We start from the raw sequence: 20,379 nt of genomic DNA, 5'->3' as shown, positions 1-20,379 counted from the left end.
GTGCTGCTTTCCCTGAGGTGAGATCCCTGGCTCCTCATTGAGGGAGCTGCTCACGCAGACATCAGTCCTGGGCATGTGGGCACTTGTGTGGGCATGTCTCTCCTAACAGGGGACTGCCCTGGGGAGGCACTGGAAGCCTAGCCTGTGGCCCCTGGTGCTGCCCCGGCTTTGTGATTCACAACCGCTCTGATACCTTCTCTGTGCACTCAGTGTTGTCTCTCTCCCTTTCAGACAACTACGTTGACAGCCAGATGAGATACGCGAATCGAGGAGGCCTCTTCAGGACATGGCTGCTGTGAGCTGGCCCTGGCCAGCAGCACCTGGCTTTGCTCCGGACATCTGCAGTGACCCCATCTCATGCCGGCGCATGCTGACGTGTTCTGATGCCTGAACAAGATACCACATAAATTCTCAGCGCTGGCTGATTTCTCCCACTGTGTTTAGTGTGCCCATGATGCCATGTCATGATTTGAACCCCTCTAGGTCCCAATTGTGTCCCTTATCCTAGATACCTGCACCCTTCTGTTTAGCCACTGTGCCCTCTGAGTCAGGTCTGCTGTCCTACTGTCTGTGACAGCCACTATGTCCTCTCCCAGCTGTCTCCTGTCCACCAGCTTCATGGACAGCATTAGTCTTGCACATGCGTGCACATGGCGGGCGTGATCTCCTCACAGGGACTACCCTGGTGGGGAGTTGGATGCCTTGCCGTGGCCCTGGTACGGCCCCCACTTTGTGCTCACAACCTCTCTGATATCTTCTTGTGCACTCAGTACAGTCTCTCCCTTTCAGATGACTACGCTGACAGCCGGAGGAGATACGTGACGTGAGGAGGCCTCTTCAGGACACAGCTGCCATGAGCTGGCACTTGGCTTCGCTCCGGACATCTGCTGCAGCGACCCCATTCCACACCACTGCCTGCGTGTTCTGATGCCTGATAAGATGGTCCTACAAGTGCTCACGCCCAGCTGATTCCTCACAGTGTTGCTTGGTCTCCACCACATCTTGAATGACTTTGGACACTTACCTCACTCACCCGCTCCTCCCCCCACTTTTTCTTTTGCTATGGGCCACCACCCCTATGCCCTCGATTCACCAGTTTGCTTCCCCACTGTCTGTGACAGCCTCATGTCCTCACCCAGCCATCTCCCCTTCTCTCCAGCTTCATGGAAGGCGGCCTCCTGTCCTTCTCCTGCACTGGGACTGCCCCAGTGCAGGGCAGGCTGCGGGGCCTCAGAACAAAATCCTGTCCCAGGGAGATGCAGCCCCAGGAGGCGAGGAACTGCCCAGTAGGATGGGTGCTGCCAACCACAGTGTGCAGAGTCTTCAGTGACAGTGGCACAAGAGGTGCAGGTTGTTTGTGTCTGTGCCTGGGATGCTGTCCTGGGCTCTGTGGTCTGGTGAGGTGACAGTGCCCTTGCCTCCAGGGCGGCAGGAAGGGCGGTGGGGAAAGATGTCCAAGAATCAGGGTCCAGTACAGCCAGCAACCTGGCACTTGGGCACCAAATCTGTACTCTCTGGGGTCATGGGTGGATAGAGGGGGAGGGGTGCCCCTCCTTTAAAGTAGGGCTTCTAAGAGACTCTCTTCTTCCCCTCCAGCCCCTGCTTTGTACCCCATATTCAAATGGTTCCATGTAGATGTAGAGGCTTCTCCTTCTTAAACTTTTAGAAAAAAGATTAAAATGTTTTCCAAACTTTTCCAAACTTTTGAAATTGATGCACGTCCTTGTATGTGTAGCATAAGTGAGGGACAGAGGAAGTTCAACACCATTGTACTTTTGAAAAGAATGTGTTTATTCATTCGAAAGACAGAGTTACAGTGAGAGCACGAAGGAGAGACAGAGCTTCCATCCACTGGCTCACTCTCCAAATGGCTGCAAGTGTGGGAACAGGCCAGCCCAGAGCCAGGAGCCAGAAGCTTCTTCCAGGTTTCTGTCATGGGTTCAGGGGTCCGAGGCCTTGAGCCATCTTCCTCTGCCTTCCCAGGCACATTAGCAGAGAGGTAGCCTGGAAATGAATTAACTGGGCCTGGAACTGGAGCCCCTATGGAATGTCAGCCTCCCAGGTGGTGCTTCACCAGCTACAGCACACCACAAGAGCCTGCCAGGATGATTCTATAGGGGAGGAGTTCTAGTGGATGCCTTTCTCTGCCCTGCCCTCTCCTGCACTGACAACACAGCTGAGAGCCTGGTGCAGTGCCTAGAGATGCAGCACAGTGGCTTGCAAGCAGGAATCCTGGGTCAGGTGCCTGAGACTCACTCATCCAAAGTCTAACAGTGGGGCTGGGCAAGGGATTCTTGGCAGAAGCGGATACCAGGCCCTTCACTTCTCCGCCCTAACCCCCAAGCCCTCACTGGACCCCATTCTCCTGTGCTCCAATGCCCAAACCCAAGGGCCTGAGGCACCTGGCAGTGGCTCTCAGGACCCAAGCCCAAGAGAAGCAGATGGATGAGGAGCGAGGCATGGCCTCTCCACATCCATGTCCAGGTTCCCAGAGGGTGCCTGGATGCAGTCCCCAGGAAAGGAAACCCCAGGTTTCTGGGATGTCTCCTCCACACAGCGGGACCAGTCCTCAGGGACACCCCGGCTGAAATCGAACATTCTCTGAGGAGCCCAGTGCTTGAAGGAATAAAGCTGTTGGAAAGGGGCAGGCAATGGGCTTTCCTGGACTGAAGTGTGCAGGTCTCAGCTCGTGGTGGCCTAGTACTTGAGGCTGGGGTCCGTGGTGGCTGTGTCAGGCCGGGCATTTGGGTGCATACATCAGGAGAGCTTGTTCTGCGCTCAGCCGCCAGTACCCCAAGGACCATAGCACAGGCACCCGCGACCCCCACACCCTGAGAAACCCTGAGCCAGGAGCACCCTCTGAATCCTGAACCAATGTGCAGCGCCCTTGCCTTCAGCTGCTGCCTGCTTCTGGGGTTGGGGGTGGCTGGGTGGGACAGAACAGGAGAGTCTTACGGGGGCAGGGCCAAGCCTGCAGGTTCTTGCTCTCTTGGGGCCGCTCCTCCCAGCAGATGCCAAAGTTGTCTTCTGAGATGTGGCAAAGCACTGGCCACTTCTGGATGCCATTGCCACAGGTCACAGGCAGAATCCCTGTTCAGGGCTTATCTCTCAGACAGGGTCCTCAGCTTGGAGAGAGAAGAGGCCATGAAAGTCCTGCCTTACCTCCTCTGAATGTGACACAAAAGAGACTGGGTGGGCTCCAGGGGCAGAGTGCAGGTTAGAGCTTGCCCATCTTGGTGGCCACCCCAACCTCCTGGGACTCCAAAGGACACACGTGTCCACCTCTGAGCGATGGCTGTTAAACACAGGTGTGTGATGCCTGCCTGTGGCCTGGTGCTTGTGGGAGCCACAGGCAGGACACTTGGTCTTCAGTGTGGTGATAATGGAGGCATCTTTCAAGGCTGGTTGCTCTTGGGAGGTTGCTGCTGTTCCCTCCCCATCTCTCTCTCAGCTTCCTTCTCTGTAGGTAAACACTGGGGCTGTGATGCCACCTGCCAGGAGACCCTCCCCAGAGTCAGGTTGATGTCTGCAGCAGGCCTTGCGCCTCCAGAATTGTGAACGGAATGTATTTCTTTTCTGAGTTTGACACTGTCCCAAAGCAGGTTAAGTTGATGCTGCCTATACTTGCATCCCATATGGGTGCCAGCTCCACTGCTGGCTTCCGCACATCCATTCCAGCTCCCTAAAGTGCCCAGGAGAACAGCCCAAGGTGGCCCAAGGACTTGGGCCCCTGCACCCACAGGAGACACCTGGCTGAAGCTCCTGGCTCTCAGCTTCAGCCTGACTCAGCCCTGGCCATTGTGACCCTCTTCCTTTCTCTAACTCTACCTTATAAAAACTAAAATCTAAAGAAACAAACAAAAAACCCCACCCATTTTCTTTATAATGTACACAGCCTCAAATATTTCAGTATAGCAATGGAAAAACAGACTAAAACAAGAGCACTTCGAAAGTGTTAACCTAGCATGTGTGAATACAGCCATGCATAATGCATACCCACATAAACAACACAACTTGTAAATGTGAAGTAGGAGAAAAGTACTGAAATAAAGCATTTCCTAAAAAGAAGGAAAAAAAAACAAACAAAAAAAGTTTGTGGAAAATTGAAGTGCATATAAACTTGCTTTGGTGTAAAAAATTTCTGAAATTCCTGCACAGGTTTTTTATAATTGGTATCTTCCAGGGACTTTGTGAGGCCCCTTGTACACATCTGCTGGAGGGGCCACATGCCAGGGGGAGTTGCCCTGTGTGTGTGTGGGGGGGGCTGCAGGAGATCACCAACCCACGCCAGGAGCCTTGGGCTGGAAAGGGAACCCCACCTTTCAAGTCTGGCCCTTCAGCACTCCCACACCCTCAGCCTCCCTAGGATGGAGACGGGCCATAAGTATGGGATGAGTGGACTCAGCAGGCCTGGGGGGCTCCCATCTGGCATAATCCCAGAAAGGGGCTGTTTCCAGGACTGACCCGAGGTGGTTCCCTGGCATGAAGGCTTTCTGCTTTTGCAGTTGTCCTGTGGTTTCAGCCAGCAAGACCATCCATGGTAAAGTTGTGATTCTCCTAGTGCACACCTGGACTCCCAGGCTCTGCAGAGCAGCACTCCACAAGTGTTGCCACACGTGACTGCTTCAAGAATGCCACATTTCAGAAAGCTCACGGAAAGCGGAATTTAAAAGACAAGTTATTTGGCCCCCTAAGATGTTGAAACCAGAGCATGTATTCTCAAAATAGGCAGTTTTCATGTAAGATGAATAAAATCCCCCCTTTTGCACAGCATTCCACATTCCAGGAACTATTTGTGGTGGCCCTGTGTAAGTCCCTCCCTGTGGGAGGGAACACCTGCAAGCTGGGTCCACTTCCCACTCGCCTCACTCCACCTGCTTTTCCCTTTGCTGATCCATGGTCTTTCCGTATCAAACACCTGACGGGGAGGAGGATGCCAGAGAGTCCCAGTGGAGATCAAGGAGCCTGAGACTGGTCTTGGGGCCCCTGCACATCAGCTGTCAGCTTGGCCTATGCCTCCTGGAGCATCTCTGTAGTCCACCGCCACCTGCCCACCTTCATTACTCCCTTGCAGCACAAGGCCGTGCCCCTTTGCCTTCCATGCTCTGAGCTCTTTGCAGGCTTATCTTGTGTTCTGAAATGAGCTCAGGGTCTTCCTCATTCACAGTGGCCCTGCCCATCTGTTGCCCCCCTCAACCTCCTGCAATTCCAGACCCCAATAGCGCTAACCAAGGAGGGGGTCTCTCTCAGGGCAGGGATCTCATACGTGCTACCATGTACACCTGTGTAGCACCAACTGTGCATGTGAATGGATGCTGCCCCATGGGTGACCAATGACTCCATGGGCCATGGCCAGGTGGGAACCCCCTGCCAGAGCCTGGGGCTGGGGACTTACCTGAAACCACGGGTCAGCACACCAGTGACCAGGGCACAGTTCCCAGTTGCAGCCCCAACAGCTCTTGGGCTGGTTGTGGTTGTGGTTGTAGTTGTATTGCATTGTTGTTGTGTGGTGTTATAGAGAGGCTGGATGCAGTGCATGGGGAACACCTACATGTTTGTGCAGCTGCAGCTGTAGTTGCACAGCTCCCATTTGGCAGTAACCCACCTGCCTGTGCAAAGCAGCCCAGTTCAGCGCTCCTCTGCCCATGCTCCACCTGCCAGGGCACAGCAGCCCAGCTCAGCACCCCTCTTCTGCCTGTGACTCACCTGCCAGGGCAGAGCAGTATAGTTCAGACCCCCTTGGCCACAACAGGCTGGGGTGCCACACCCTGTAGCCTTGATGAAGTAGAACGAAGAGATGGAGCACACCCCACTGCCAAAGCACAGTTGTCTTCTTGCGGCAAGGTGCCAGGAGCCCAGACACTCCGGGGGGGGGGGGCGGTGCTTCCCGGGCACAATCCATGGCCCAGAAGCTGTGGACTGGGGCAGTGGGGGGGGGGCCTTTGGGGGGTGGGGGGGGCTCATAGTTCCACTGTGCACCTGCTCCATGGATCTCTCCATCTGGGCTGGATACCGGCCCAGGCCCTTGTAGGCAGCTAGCCACCTGCTCAAACCATGTTCAGGTAAGTCAGGCACGAGTCCCTCAATCTCACTTCTGCTTTCAGAAGTGCCTCCCTGTTCATGGGCATAACCAGTCGGGGTGGCAGGCACAGAGTCCCGACTATCCTTTGGTTCCCACTGCTGCCCATTCTAGCAGGGTACACCAAGCCACCTGACAACCTGCAAAACCAGACCTGATGTGATGTCCTGGCTTGCTACGGGACCTCTGGCCCCTTGTGGAGTTGAGATTATTTGGGGGGGGGATCTCCTATTTTTCTGGGGAAGGATTCAGGAAGGTGTGAGGGCGTCCCACTCCCTGGGGTGGGGCTTAGGGAGATCACGATGTGCACAGGGAGCTAAGGAAACCTTGAAGCCCCAGCTAATGCTGTTCCTGGGGCTCAGCAAGAAGGGGCAGAACAGAAGGAGGGGGTCATGGCGTTTTAAGGTATGGCCTGTGACATTAACATGCCAAATGGGCACCAATGCATGCCCTGGCTGTCCACTTCCAATTCAGCTTCCCATTTATGGCCTGGGAAAGCAACAAGGGTGGGCCATGTGTTTGGGCTCCTGAGCCACATGGGCGAGCAGGAAGAAGTCTCTGACTCCTGGCCCAGCCCGGGCTGTTAGAGGCATCTGGGAAGTTAACCAGCACATGAAAGATTTCTCTAACTTTTTTTTCTTTTTAGATTTATTTATTTTTAATGAAAATGTGGATTTACGGAGAAAAGGAAAGACAGATACAGAGATCAAAGACAAGACGTTAAGACAGAGGCAAAGATGTTCCATCTGCTGGTTCACAATGGCTAGAGCTGAGCAAATCTGAAGTCAGAAGCCTGGCACCTCATCTACCAATTGGTGTGGGAGAAGGGGCAAAGGTGGTGCCACAGAGCAAGCTTATGGGGTGGGGCAATTGTGTCAGCCTGGTCCGGGCCACTTGAGTCGACTCCCTAGTTATGCAGTCAGGGGCTAGGCAGTCAGCAGACAGTGTGCGGAGGAGAGCAGGGCCAGGGGAAGAGCAGTGATGCAGATAATTAGTGGATGAAGGTGGTGGGGGCACGGGTATGTCCATTTCACTCACACACCATACACAGGTGTGTCCATCACACACACACACACCATCCTCCCCTCCCCTCCACCCCCGTACCTTTACAGAGGCCCTTGGGGGACAGACTGGAGATGAACCATTACATCATGGTCCATAGTTGATGATCAAATGGCTTTCTGGACACTTCTCTGAATATCCTCACACATTTATAGACAACTTTAAAGTGCTTTTTTTTAAAAAAATAAGATATCCACATTTTTTTTTAATACACAAATTATCAGGATACAACAGTGAAACCTCACCAAAGGACCATGCTGGACAAGAATCAGCACCTCCTGCTCCAGGTCTAACAACTGCTGCCTTTCCTTTCCACTCTTCTTACCTCACACACTGTCCCCAGGCCCCATGTGCACAGGCTTGGACCAGGGGGTGATGCTAAGGTGACCTGGAGGAGCCCTTAGAGGGTGGGGCCTCGTGGGAGGGCTGAAGGCCCTCTGTAGTGCTTGTTGCAGAGTGGGTTCCAGGCACTGGCTTGGCTGCCTGGCTCCCCCTGCAGTCTTCCCTGGGCCATCTACTACCCTTGTGGGAGGCCAAACCATGGGACTGCCTGATCTTGGACTTGAGTTCCCTACAGCCACAAGCCAAGTAAAGCTCTTACTGCACCTGTCAAGTTGCTGCTGGGGAATGTCAACATCTGGTCAGCTCCCCTCCTTGACTGCAGGTGTCAGGAAGCATTCCAGGTGCATGCAAAAGGCTACCGGACTTCTACTTAATGAGCCTTATTATATCTATTTCCTAGACACACTGTATATATATATTTATTCATCTGTTGTTTTCTTACCCTGATCGTGCAGCCCATTTGACAGCATGCAGAAATTTCCTTTGATGGAGTGTTTCCTCCTTTGTAGTAAACTAGAGCTGCTCACTTACACAAGGGCCCACGCCCCTGGCTCCTTTGGAAACTCACTTGGAGCTGTCGGCACCTGTGCCGCCTGATATGAAATTCCTCAGATCCCAGAATGCAGCTCTTCTACTTTACCACCTCAGAGTACCAAGTGATCGACAGATTAGTCTTGCTCACTTAAAAAAAAAATCAATACAAATGGCTTCTTGACCTCATCGTTAAATAGACATGACATCCTTAAACAGGAGTCAGCCTCTCCACGCCTGTGTGGATACACTACAATTCACCTCTTCTCCTGTTGATGGAGTTACGTTTTCCCCTCATGTGGAGGAATTACTGCAATGCACAGCCCTGTGGTCTCTGGCACACACATGCTCTCACTTCTGGCAGGTGCATGTCTAGTTGCTGGAGGGGGCGGCAGTAGCTTTAGCTGACACAGCTAAGTTTTTCCAGAGGAGTTGCCTGACTTATTCCAACCCATGGAGAAGGAGAATTTCATTATCACACACTCACCAAGTTGTGTCACTTCCATCTCCTTATGTATTTTAATGTTTATCTGTTTACTTCCATCTACTTGAGGATCAGAATAAGAGAGGAAGAGAGAGAGAACCAAAGATTTTTCCATTTATTGGTTCACTCCCCAAATGCCTGCAACAAGCCAAGACTGAGCCAGACCAGGCAGCAGCAGAAACTCCCCCGGGGTCTTCTACGTGGGTGACAGGGCCCAGGGTCTTGGCTTCACCTGCTGCTTTCCCAGGCACATCAACAGCAAGCTGGCTTGGAAACAGACCCGTGGAAACTCAAAGCAGTGCCCTAACACAGGATGAGCATGTGCTACTGTTGCAAGGAATGGCTTCATCTCCTGCACCACAACACTGGCCCCAGTTTTTCAACTTTAATCCACGGTTTCCAAAGAACCAAATTTGGTTTTGCACCTAACCCTTCAGCCTTTATCATTTCAATGTCCTTCCTTGAGGGGGCTTAATTTGCTGCTCTTCGTCTAATTTCTTGGTAATGATGTGTCAGGAGTGATTTTTACTTTTCTTCATGAATGCACTCGAGGCTCTGAAGCTCCACCCGACCACTGGGCTGGCTGTCTCCACAACTTCTGCTCCGACACTGTCATCATCATTCAGATATTAATGTATTCCCATCCACACTGTAATTTCTAACTTGACCCATCGATTACTTATTGACTGTGTCATTTAGTTTCCAAACATTCAGTATTTCTTGTCTTCCTTTTCCAGTCACCTGAGGCTAGTCTCTGTGCAATGTTTTTCATTATTCATACTTTGCTGGGTTTTCCCTGTGGCCAGCACATGCTTGTTGGAGATTTCCATACAATCCTCAGTCCCTACTACTAGAATAGCCATTTCATCTGGGTCCCTTCAGTTAAACATGACAGCAAGATGGAAAACAAACAAACAAGAGTAAAAATTATACAAATAAGCGTATGGTCATATAAACTACTAAATGGAAACGGGCAAAGTGCAGAACACAGTAAACATTATGCTCTCACTTGTGTAGAAAATTACTGAAAATATTACATGCGCAGGAATTTGAATAAGTATTAATACTCTGCACACAAAGGGCATGGTATCATGGATTTCTCTCTCTCTCTCTCTTTTTTCCTGAGGGGAATCAAATAATGAGGACTGCAGCAGAGTTACACAAGAAAGGAACAGAGTTTTGTCCATTTTATTAAACAAACTTAGGCCATAAAATACTTGTGACTTAAATTTCTTCTATATACTAAATGTATATAACCCAGTTAGCGTGAAGTGTTTGCTAGAAATCGTTCCTCACAGCTTCTTTTTAAAACCTTCAGTTATCTTCTTCTTTTTGCATTAGGATTATATCTGCAAGGAAAGAATTGGCATTAAAGAATGTTAAAGTAAGGGATCATCATTTACTTTGAAAGCTTAAGACACACACAATAGCCAACAGGATGGAAATGCCAATTTCATCCTTTATTAAAGGACTGGCAGTTCATTTTCATTTATGCCTTTGATGTTGCTTTTATGAATATATTGTAAACTGAAACAAATCATTAACAAAAAATGTTATAAAGCACTAAAATAATTAAAACAATAGTTTAAAAGTCACGGTATGTTTATACTTCTTTCAGTAGGGCTTGGAATGGATCCCACACACCTGCACTCAGAAATTAAAGCATACCATTTGCACAACAGAACAGAATGAACCCCAAATAGAATTATAACTGTAGAAAAGTTTCTGCTACAGCAATTAAACAAATATAATTGGGCAACCTGACAGTCGCATTTAATCCTGAAGAAATCAGTATTAAACCAGTATAAAAGGCATTCTCATCTAAAAAAAGTGGATTGTATTTCCAAAATTAGAGAATCAACCAAACTGACTGTGAAAAGTACATGACTTTCTTCTGTCTTTACGATTAGAGAAAAAAAAAATTAGGAAAATGCACCCTCACACTGTGTTTCTCTTCTGTTTAGTATTTGAGCGTCAACTAAGACTTGTTTGGCCTATTACATTTTCAACACTCATTACACTCCTCTAAAACCTCCCACAAACTTTGAAAACTCCAATCTATTTTTCTTTGTTTTTATCTATGTGCCAATTAAAGTTAATGTCTGTCATTTTGTTTTAATGTAAAGCCCCTTTCATTAATAAGTCTACTGAAGAGTTGAAAATAAATCTCAGAAAGTGGTCAAGTTCAGCTAGCTCAGGAAGCCTCCTTTTCCCTGCATGAGCCAATACGGATGTTAACTACCTTGTGTTACAGCACAACTGCATGGACCCAAATTTGAAAGCTGTACCCAATAAGCCCAACTGAGAGGTGCTCAAATAGTACAAGGAAATAGGTATCCTAAAAATAAAACATTCCCGTAGTGAAGGGCCTATTTGTCCAAAAGGGCAGAACAACAAAAAGGAATCTATATAAATAACAATGCAAAGTTTAAGAAAGCTGAATTAAACCTTACCTAAAGAGATCATCAGCAAGCGATTCTTCCTTGGCGTGCTGAATTTGCACCTGTTGAAATGAACACACTTTCAAACATTTGCTCAGGGGTGAATATTAAGGACATGAATATCCAGGCTGACGCGTCACAGTGAGCTCTGGCCTCCCGACCATCTCCCCCTCCACAAATCATTTGTTTTCACTTCACACTGAGACTATCATTGCCCCAGTGCTTGAACAGAACAATTCTACCCGACCTGCCTTCTACAGGTGTCCCACACATATTATTAGTTTGTTGAGTTTTTAATTGATCTTTCCAGCAGAACCCTTCTACTACATGGAATTCCAGTGCACTGACACAAGACCACTCCTGAGCCTGAGACGGGGGTGCTTCCCCAGCAGCAAATGGGCTCCTTCCGTTTAGTCCCAGCTGAGCATGCTGAAGTGGCTGCTGAACTACCCCAGCCAGGCAGTACTTTTCATGCTAAAGTCCTCAGGCTTCTAACACATTAAAACAGAAAAACCATGTGCTGAGGGCATTTCCTCAAACCCGCCTCTGATCCCTTCATTTGCCATCCAAAACCCTTCAGTGACTGAGTCTGACCCTTACAAGGTGCAAATCCCTGGAGAACCTGGCTTCCTGTCACCTTCCTAATCATATCCTGCATCTCCAGACCTGTTCTTGGGCCCATGTCTTCATATCACTTAGCTATGGATGTTGTGGCCATTTGGAGAATGAACCAGCAGATGGAAGAACATCCTTCTCTGTCTCTCCTTCTCTCTGTAACTCTGCCTTTCAAATAAAAATAACATAAAGCCTAAAAATTTGCAAAAGAAGTAGAAGTAGATAGCAATAAGACAGTTATGCCTTAAATGTAGAGACCAATAAATAAGAAAAATATTTTAAAAGCTTTCACAGAGACTCTCCTAAAATGAAGCTTCAGAACTATATTCAAAAATCAGAACACTTATACAGTACTCTAGGAAAAGAAGTGGAGAACATTCGACAATGGTATATATTCTGTTTCCTACGGACTTTCAAGCTGAAAAAGGGATACTTCAAACAAGCAAGTCATCCAGAAAGTGGAAACATTGGACTATCAAAAGATAGAGCAGGGGAGCTGGACAGAGGCACAAACAATACCCTCTGTGTTTACAGCAGAGAGGCAACAAATGACACACTTTCTGTGATGTTGGCAGGGACACAGAAGAAAACCCAAGGGGAGGATGAACTCAGCACTAAAGGGAGAAAGAAACGTAAACTACAAAACACAGGACAGACCACAGCACTGTGTGTGTCTCGACTCTGGCACCTGATAAAAGAAGGAAATGAAATTTTACTTTAGGCTTCTGACTCCAAATACATACTGAGTGCTCCAAAAACAAGTATCACAAGAGACTGTAAAGTGGTCACGTATTGGTGAGCAAGACTGGCATATAGATGCAAACTTTATTTTTCTGGAGGAAATAAACTGAACCTACAATCCAAAGAAAACACACAGATAACATTCCAAGGAAAGTGATCACAATCAGAGCATACAAAATAGATACTCTGGAAAAAAGGGCAAAACAGATAAGGATCAAGAAATACCAGGTACTGATCTCACAGGCAAAGGAAAGAGGAACTTAAAAGAATCAGCAGGAAACAAGAAAATTTACAGAAGAATGCAACAGACTCCCAGTGATCCAACAATACACTAGGCTGAATTAGAACTCAATGGACTGAGGACATACCAACCAGAACTGAAGAAAGAAGCTGTAAATGGGGAGATGATCCGAAGATATCGCCAAAAATAAAGTTCAGTGACATAAAGAAAGAAAACATGTAGAAAAGTGGTCAGGATGCATGGGAGAAAAAGGTGAGAAAATCTAACTGATGCCAAATTGGACTTTCAGAAGAGAACAGATTAAATAAAAACTGGAGCCCTGGTGTTAGGAATGTTTTGTTCTTAACTTGGATGGTGGTTGTGAGCACAGAAACACCCACTGATCTGCAGCTATCGTGCACTTGTTGGTAGGCACACCATATTTTAATGGTTTCCAAAATGGGCACTACTCAAGAAAATTCCCTATGATAAATGATCAGGTATGTTTACTCACACACAGTTCCTGCTTTAGAAACAGCAGGCTATCTATCAAATTTATCACTGATAGATTTGTAATAACCTACAGAAGTCTACACACCCATACTTTTTTGTGGCTGAAAACTTTTTCCTGTTTAGATCAGAATGTTAACTAACCCACTTGCTTATGTACCATTTTGTAAACTAATACCAATAAAGTAGAATTTTCTAATAGAAGTGATCCAGAAAGTACAGATTAATCTCAAGGCTTCAGATCTCACGTTTCTTGAATGATCTCAGGCCAGTTATCCTTGTTTCTGGTTCTAAGTAGTTGTTTTTAAGAGCTCAATCTTAAGAAACTTGCATCTGTAGTGTATCTCAGTTTGTGGGCTTCACTTGTACTAACCTCCATCTCCTGCCTTAGCCACTCTTCCAATTCCGCATTCTTTCGAGCATTATGAGCTATTAGATCTGATCCTCCAATGATGTGTGGCAGTTTTCCTGCTCCGGGAAACGTGACCTGTTAATCAGTCAAAGTAATACGGTTTTTAACACTTAACTAACAAATACAATGATCAATTCATACTCTAAATGACCTTTTAACTATTTACAAATGAACAGTTTGCACTAAAAACATTCTGTGTGCAAATGCATTTTTCAAAGCACAACAACCACCATATTACTGATTTAGATAGAACTCAAATTCATTTTAATTAGAGGCAATTCAGTACCATTTCAAATAAATTTGGTTTGAATACCATTTGTAGCTTAAAAATAATTTTTAGCATATCAATATTTCTCATGATTTTTATATATTCAAACTACTTTCTAAATATTTAACTACTTACACTGTTTTATACTTATTTACATACCAATAGCAAACACCACATTTTTCCCTGGTAACTTAATCAATAATAAAATCTCGTCCCTTTTGAGTTTCTATTCACAAGCCACAGCTGTGAGTTGGGAAAGAGCAAGTGCACCACTAAAAAGGCGTCATATGAGAGGGATCTCGTCTAAGCAGAAGAGATTGCTCCTGTCGGACGGAGTTCAGACCCCTCTAGAGCATCATAGCAGGTACAAATCAACCTGAGAAATGACAACAGTACACGCTCACATCACAGACAAAGAGCTACACTATGTCAGTTACGGCAGACACTGAAATAATTACTGTCCTCTGATCAAATGCAGAGGGCAAAGGCCACCAGTTAGTGTTAGGTCTGGATCAAGAAACAAATCCCCAGAACAGATAATAAACTCGCACTGATTGAACCAGTGATATCCCATTAGTTGCGCTCATCAAGTTTATGTAATGTCAGTTCCTTAATAAGCAGGAATTCAGATCTGATGCAACATTCAGTGTCCATGGAGTAATGTGGGTCAATGATACACTTACATTATTGACACTGGTTCCAAACAGTTTTAATATATAAGCTAGATACGTAGTCAGGTGATATGATCTACACCATGGTATCGCACAATGATGAAACTGTCTCCTCAGAATGTATCTCAGTGTTGTTAAGGGATACATGACTGGGTTTCTATTTGGTTTTATAAAGGCATGAAATAATAGAATGCCTGCAGCCTTCATTACTGGTTGTGCTCAGCTTTTAAGTAGAAGAAACTGCATCCATTTTGAACATAAACTGCTTTCATTACCATTTAATCTTAACAATATTTCTAAAAACATTTCAAACACTGCCCTCTTGTGATACACTTAAAGAAAGAACTACCTTTTTGAATTTCTTGAAATTCTTCAGTTGACCATAATCAATATTTACATCCGACAGATTTCTGGAAGTGGAGATAACCACCAATGATCTAAATTCAGTCAGTAACAGCTTCTTTGGAAACTCCTCGCCATCTTCCCGAAGTTCATCATCGTTCTTAAATGGAGTCATAAGGGATGGAAAAGGAGAAATAAAATTACTTGTTATTTAGCAACTTACGGCAAAAACTTAGAACGTCTGAGGAGACACAAGTTTGCTTTTGGTGCCTGCACTTTGTATTTGGAACCAAATCATATCTTCCTCAAATCCCCAAAATTATTAATTCAAATGCTTTATAACTTTGGAAACATTTCAACACATTGGCCTGTAATAGGAGAATACAAATCATATGGGATTTTAAATTTAGTATCCTATCCTAATAAATAAACAGCTCACCTTCGTGCATATGTTCTCAATACAAAACCTCAGCACTGTCTGCTTCTCATTAGAACGGCTCACACAGATGATTACATATTCTACATGTTCCACAGGTCATCTACCATACTTAGGCATTCATGGATTCTCAGCACTTTTTTATTTTTAATTTCTTTAATACCTCAAAATAATCAATTTTTGTTTTCAGACGTTACCTCATTCACTCACAAGCCATTTCTTTCTCCAGATGAAGAGTTCTAAAATCAGCCTCAGGATTCCTTCAGACATCCTTCACTTGCTAACAGTGACCTCTGATTCATGACATTTGCTATTAGCTACCTAGTCAGTCACACAGCACCACTGTTGCAGCTGCTGCTGAAACTGCTAAACTGGAAACAATAACAGGGGAAAGTGCTAACAGGTCTAAATTACAGGCAGTCAGGAAGGAAAGGAAAACCAGAAGAGACAGCAAGCAGGGGTTCCTGAGACAGGCAGAGCACTGTCAGGGACTCTTTCTAAAAAGCAGTAGCCTAATACCTCCACAGTTCACAAATATCTCACATCTCCCACCTGCCCTCCAGGTTTCACCTTCATTATTTAAGAACTTGATTTTTATGAGTCTGAAAATGTCTTGCTCCTGGTCATGTACCTACTGATGTCACAGGAGGCAAGGAATGACTCCATACTGTCACAGTTAACAACAGCATTCATTTCCAGAGGAGGCACAAGGAAGAACAGGATCAGAATTGCAGAAAGAGAAACAATTAATCCTAAGAATGTACAATGAAGGAAACAGATGACAGTTGCTCCCTACACGTCAGATCTCGTACAAATAAAATAGAACACATAAAAATTTCCTCACGCAAGCTTCTTCTTTGATGGACACTTCTTTGACTGACCACAGTGATTCTTGCTTGAGATTAAACTTCTTCCCAATTTCACTTTCTTGCTAAAGGAATAAAATTCATAAAATATTGCTCATAGGAGTTACCAAAAATATACATATTTACTTAACTTGAAAGGCAGAGTTACAGAGAAAGAAGCAGAAAAAGATCTTCCTTCTGCTGGTTCACTCACCCAATGGACCCAACAACTAGGATTGGGCCAGGCCAAACCCAGGTTCCAGGAGCCAGGAGCTCCATGAGGGTCTCCCAGATGGCTGACAGCAGAAGATGGCCCAAGACCTTGAGCTACTTGCCTCCCACCTGGAGTCCTAGAACTTCCTGGCTTCACCTGCCAGTCCTGGAGGCTGTGACCACCTGAAGAGTGAACTAGCACATGCAAGCTTTCCTTGTCTCTGCCTCTCTGTAGCCCTGACTTTCAAATCAATCAATCAATCTTAAACACAAGCCACTGTCCACTGGGCAAGCCAAACAGACTTTGTTCAGGCCTATAGTAAGTTCTACAAGCACACTGAGTTCCCCTAAAATCATTTGCCATTGTACCACTGCCCCCTTCTTCTCCCCTTCCCTGAGGAAAAGTGGGACCTATGTTTCTGCATAACTGGGATTGTGGTAAACACTTGTGTGGCCTTGCCCCATGATGTGAATCTTTCCCCTTCTTTAAATGCCTTTCCTCCTACTTCATTCTGTCACTTTATTCCAGGAAAGGTTCATAGGGCAGAGGGAAATTTTTCCTTCATTCCTATAGTGGGAATACCAATAAACTGTCACTGTACTTCCCTTTGTCTTCCACATTTCCTAATTCTCGCAAATGACTTGTACAATCAAAAGAAAAACACCTTAATTCCGTTTAGATATGTTACATTGGGATCTTAACTCATATTTACAATTATAAAGTCACATTAACTGTTCAAGATACTTGTCTGCAATGAAAGTGGAGAGTGTCCTGTATAGAATCACAGTATCTTTCATGCTGAGATGTCCAGATCATGTTCTAGGCAAAACCATATTACATAAAGAGTTTCCTAAACTTTCAGTAATACTACAATCCCTTTAGATACAGTGCACGACATATCATTTTACATAAAGTTTTCAATGTTACAGCAATAAATATTCACATCACTTTTGAAAAGGAGATTGGAAAGTGCATGTTTAGGAACTAAAGAAAATTAATGCTTCCCTCACCAATTATTACGAGTAAATATGTGTCTTCAACCTTACCAGGCATGACTACTTTAATATACATCCAGTTGCTATCACCTTCAGAATATTTTAACTTCATTTAGACACAATGATAACATACATTCAATATATGAACCTTCTCCTACCTTCCTCTTCTCTACATCCTCCAACCTGCTAATTCTCCTAGGGTTTTATTTCTTTTTAATAATAACATTTATGTAGTTATTTGTAACACAGTTACTGAGAGAGAAGGAGAGAGCTATCTTCCATCCATCGGCTCGCTTTCCAGGTAGCTGCATTGCCTAGAACTAAGCCAGGCTGAAACCAGGAGCTTCACCCAAGTCTCACACACAGGTGGCAGGGGTCCAAACGTTTGGACCATTCCCACTGCTTTTCCCTGGCCATTGGCAGGGAGCTGGATCAGAAGAGGAGCAGCAAAGACAAACCAGTTCCTATATGGGATGCAGACATGGCATGCAGTGGCTTAACCCACCACACCATAATACCAGCCTCTAACTTTTTATTTTGTAACTTAGAGAATCACATAATTATCAACGTGGATTCTCAGAATGTAAGCTTGGGGATGACCTATACTTTTTCTCATGTGTCATGTAAGTCTATCACCAGGTCAGAGATCTTACTCAAGGCCTATGAAAAAATAACATCTCAGATTGCCTTTCATATTTGCATGTTCAGTGTCCAGTATAACTAACTAAATGAACGAATGACATTCTGGGAAAGCTGACAGAAGAGATCAAAATCACAGGGCATCAACATAAGTCCCAGTATCTGTGAGACCCAGTACAGTTAGTGTCCGCCCATGTTCAATGGATATTTACTACTGCACTGTAGGCTGATTGTAAATATAATGATGTATCTCCCAAGTAATAGCTATTATGACAGGGTAGTGGAAAATGATATAATTTTAAATGAGAAGGAAAACTTTGGACTAGGCGGATATAATGAGGGGAGGAAGAACTAGACCACAGACGCAGTGGGTGCTACTAAGAAGAATGTTACCATTGCAGGAGGCAATTGCCTAGATTGTCTTGGACCTAGACAAGTGTTCTACTGTTAGGAGAAAAGCAGCCAATAGCAGGTGGGCATTCTTGGCCTGGATAATGCCAATCCAGTGTTATGTAAATCAGTGTGCCAGCATAGCTGCTTATTTTATCTTATTGATTTAAAAGATTTGCAGCAAATGCCATGCAGTGGGGGGCAGGGGACAGACACTAGGCTGGGAAGCCCCCTGCACACACTGGCCCTCGGGCTTACTGTGTGCTGCTCAATGGCAGGGGTGCTGCAGACTACCTGAGGAAGGGGGTCAGGGGCCTGTTGCAGTGGGGAGCCCTGAGAGCATGCCTGACAGATGAGGAGTGACCTCATAAGACTTGGAGCTGATAAACCTTGCAAATTTTCTCAACCTCATGCAACGAAGCCGACACAACCCAGAACTAACACAACCACTCAAGTTATCAGCCTTGCAACATTCTTCCCCACATCGGGGTCTCTAATTCTCATCAAATGACTGGCCTCCATTCCTAGGTGCTGATGTAGTTTGACAGCAAGGAGTGACTGCCTTTCTTTCCCACTGTGGACACATGAGAAAAAAACAAAAAAGAACTGATACATTTGTCCCACCCTCCTCCCTCCCCACCCTGATTGGAGGCCCACATGCTCTACATTTCCCTCAATTTTGTAAATAACATTGAAAATAAAATAAAAGTTCAAACAGAATAGAAATAACTGAAAAAGGATAAAATCATTGCAGGAATAGCACTAAGTTTTCCATTTTAACTCACAGTAAATCTATGGACATACTAGAATCTGTATTAAGTCCCAAAGTAGAAAGAACAGTTCTAGGGGCTGGCATTGTGCTAACGTGGTTTAAGCTGCACATTGTGTTACCAGTACACCATACCTGAGGGCCAGTTCAAATTCTCCTGCTCCACTCCTGTTCCAGCTTCCTGCTGACACGCCCGCCTAGGAAGGGAGCAGCTTAAGTACTTAGTTCCCTGTCACCAATATGGAAGACCAGGATGTAACTCCTGGCTCCAGGATTTGGCCGTAACTGCTATTGCCATTTGCCAAGTGAGCTGGCAGCTGGAACGTATCTCTCTCAACAGCCCTCTCTGTTACTCTTTCAAACAAATACATACATTTTAGAAAAAAAAAAAAAGGAAAGCACAGAATAGTTCTACCATCAACATAGTTTAGAAGCTACCTTTTGGAAATCCAGCTCAGGCTGGATTCAACATGTCACCACGGGGAGACCTGCATGGAATTCCTATTGCTGAGATTGAGCTTGCCAAGTCCAGGTTGTCATGGCCACCTGGCTGCAATCTCTCTCTCTCCCCACATCCTTCCCTTCTTGTCACACCGCCTTTCAAATAAATAATTCAGTACACAAATTTTAAAAGACACTTACAGATCCTTTGTCTCTTTCTAGTGCTGTTTCATCATTGCGAGTGCTGCCTGTTTCCAGATCCATCTTGGTCCTTTTTCTCATATTGACATTGTCCTCTTGTTTATGAACATTCACTTGCATTTCCAACTCTGGTTTTCTGTTCTTGAATAACTCTTCCAAGACTTCATCTTCTATGGCCCGATCATCCATTTCTTTTCTCTTTTTAGTTATTAGCTTTTCCGGGCAAAGAGACTGATGAGCAGAATTTTTCACATCAGATTTGAAATTGTTCACTAGAATCAAGTTATCTGTTTCTTTGTCAAGAGGCTCATTCTGAGATAGATGCTGCTGTGTGTTTTCCCATATTAAGACTGGGGCAGGTTGGGTTTGTTCTAGAGGAGAACAAGACATTTCTGTTCGTGCTGACTTGGAAGAAGACATTTCTTGATCTTCTCCATCTCTTTCCCTTAGATTTCAACAAAGAAAAGACACAAACAGATCATGAGTACAGTTAAGTAATTTTTCAGTTAGGTAAGATTTACGGTTCCTTCCATCTAACTCACAATGTATTCTTGATTTTCATAATTAATACTATCACTGGAAACCAACCACAGACATTTGAAAGCATTTCATATTTATACACATTCTACAGTTGTGATAGGACTAATGGACCTTGTGGCTCAAGCAATATGGAAATCCATATTTTCTCTGCTGAAGCAGAACTGATTAATCACTGCTGAGAAAAAGGTAAA

At 45.4% G+C, this 20,379-nt stretch overlaps 1 protein-coding gene across 4 annotated transcripts in view; it reads right to left on the bottom strand.

The window, feature by feature from the left end:
- Positions 1-9,721: 9,721 nt before the first annotated feature.
- LOC121167095 (nibrin-like) overlaps positions 9,722-20,379 on the bottom strand; it is a 38,645-nt gene continuing 27,987 nt past the window's right edge. For 3 of the 4 annotated variants that reach the window (XM_040996479.1, XM_040996478.1, XM_040996477.1), the window contains 6 exons: positions 19,649-20,093; positions 15,999-16,085; positions 14,726-14,878; positions 13,399-13,512; positions 10,952-11,001; positions 9,722-9,847 (listed from right to left, as the gene is read on the bottom strand). In XM_040996479.1, the coding sequence (XP_040852413.1) occupies positions 9,817-9,847; positions 10,952-11,001; positions 13,399-13,512; positions 14,726-14,878; positions 15,999-16,085; positions 19,649-20,093 (880 nt within the window). In that variant the 3' untranslated portion in view covers positions 9,722-9,816. The remainder of the gene's footprint in view (positions 9,848-10,951; positions 11,002-13,398; positions 13,513-14,725; positions 14,879-15,998; positions 16,086-19,648; positions 20,094-20,379) is intronic. The other variant, XM_040996480.1, reaches the window with a different exon arrangement.

The sequence above is a fragment of the Ochotona curzoniae genome, unplaced genomic scaffold (assembly GCF_017591425.1).
Source record: "Ochotona curzoniae isolate NIBS_2020 unplaced genomic scaffold, NIBS_Ocur_1.0 patch322, whole genome shotgun sequence".
Taxonomy (NCBI): domain Eukaryota; kingdom Metazoa; phylum Chordata; class Mammalia; order Lagomorpha; family Ochotonidae; genus Ochotona; species Ochotona curzoniae.
This window is presented reverse-complemented; position numbering and strand designations above follow the sequence as displayed.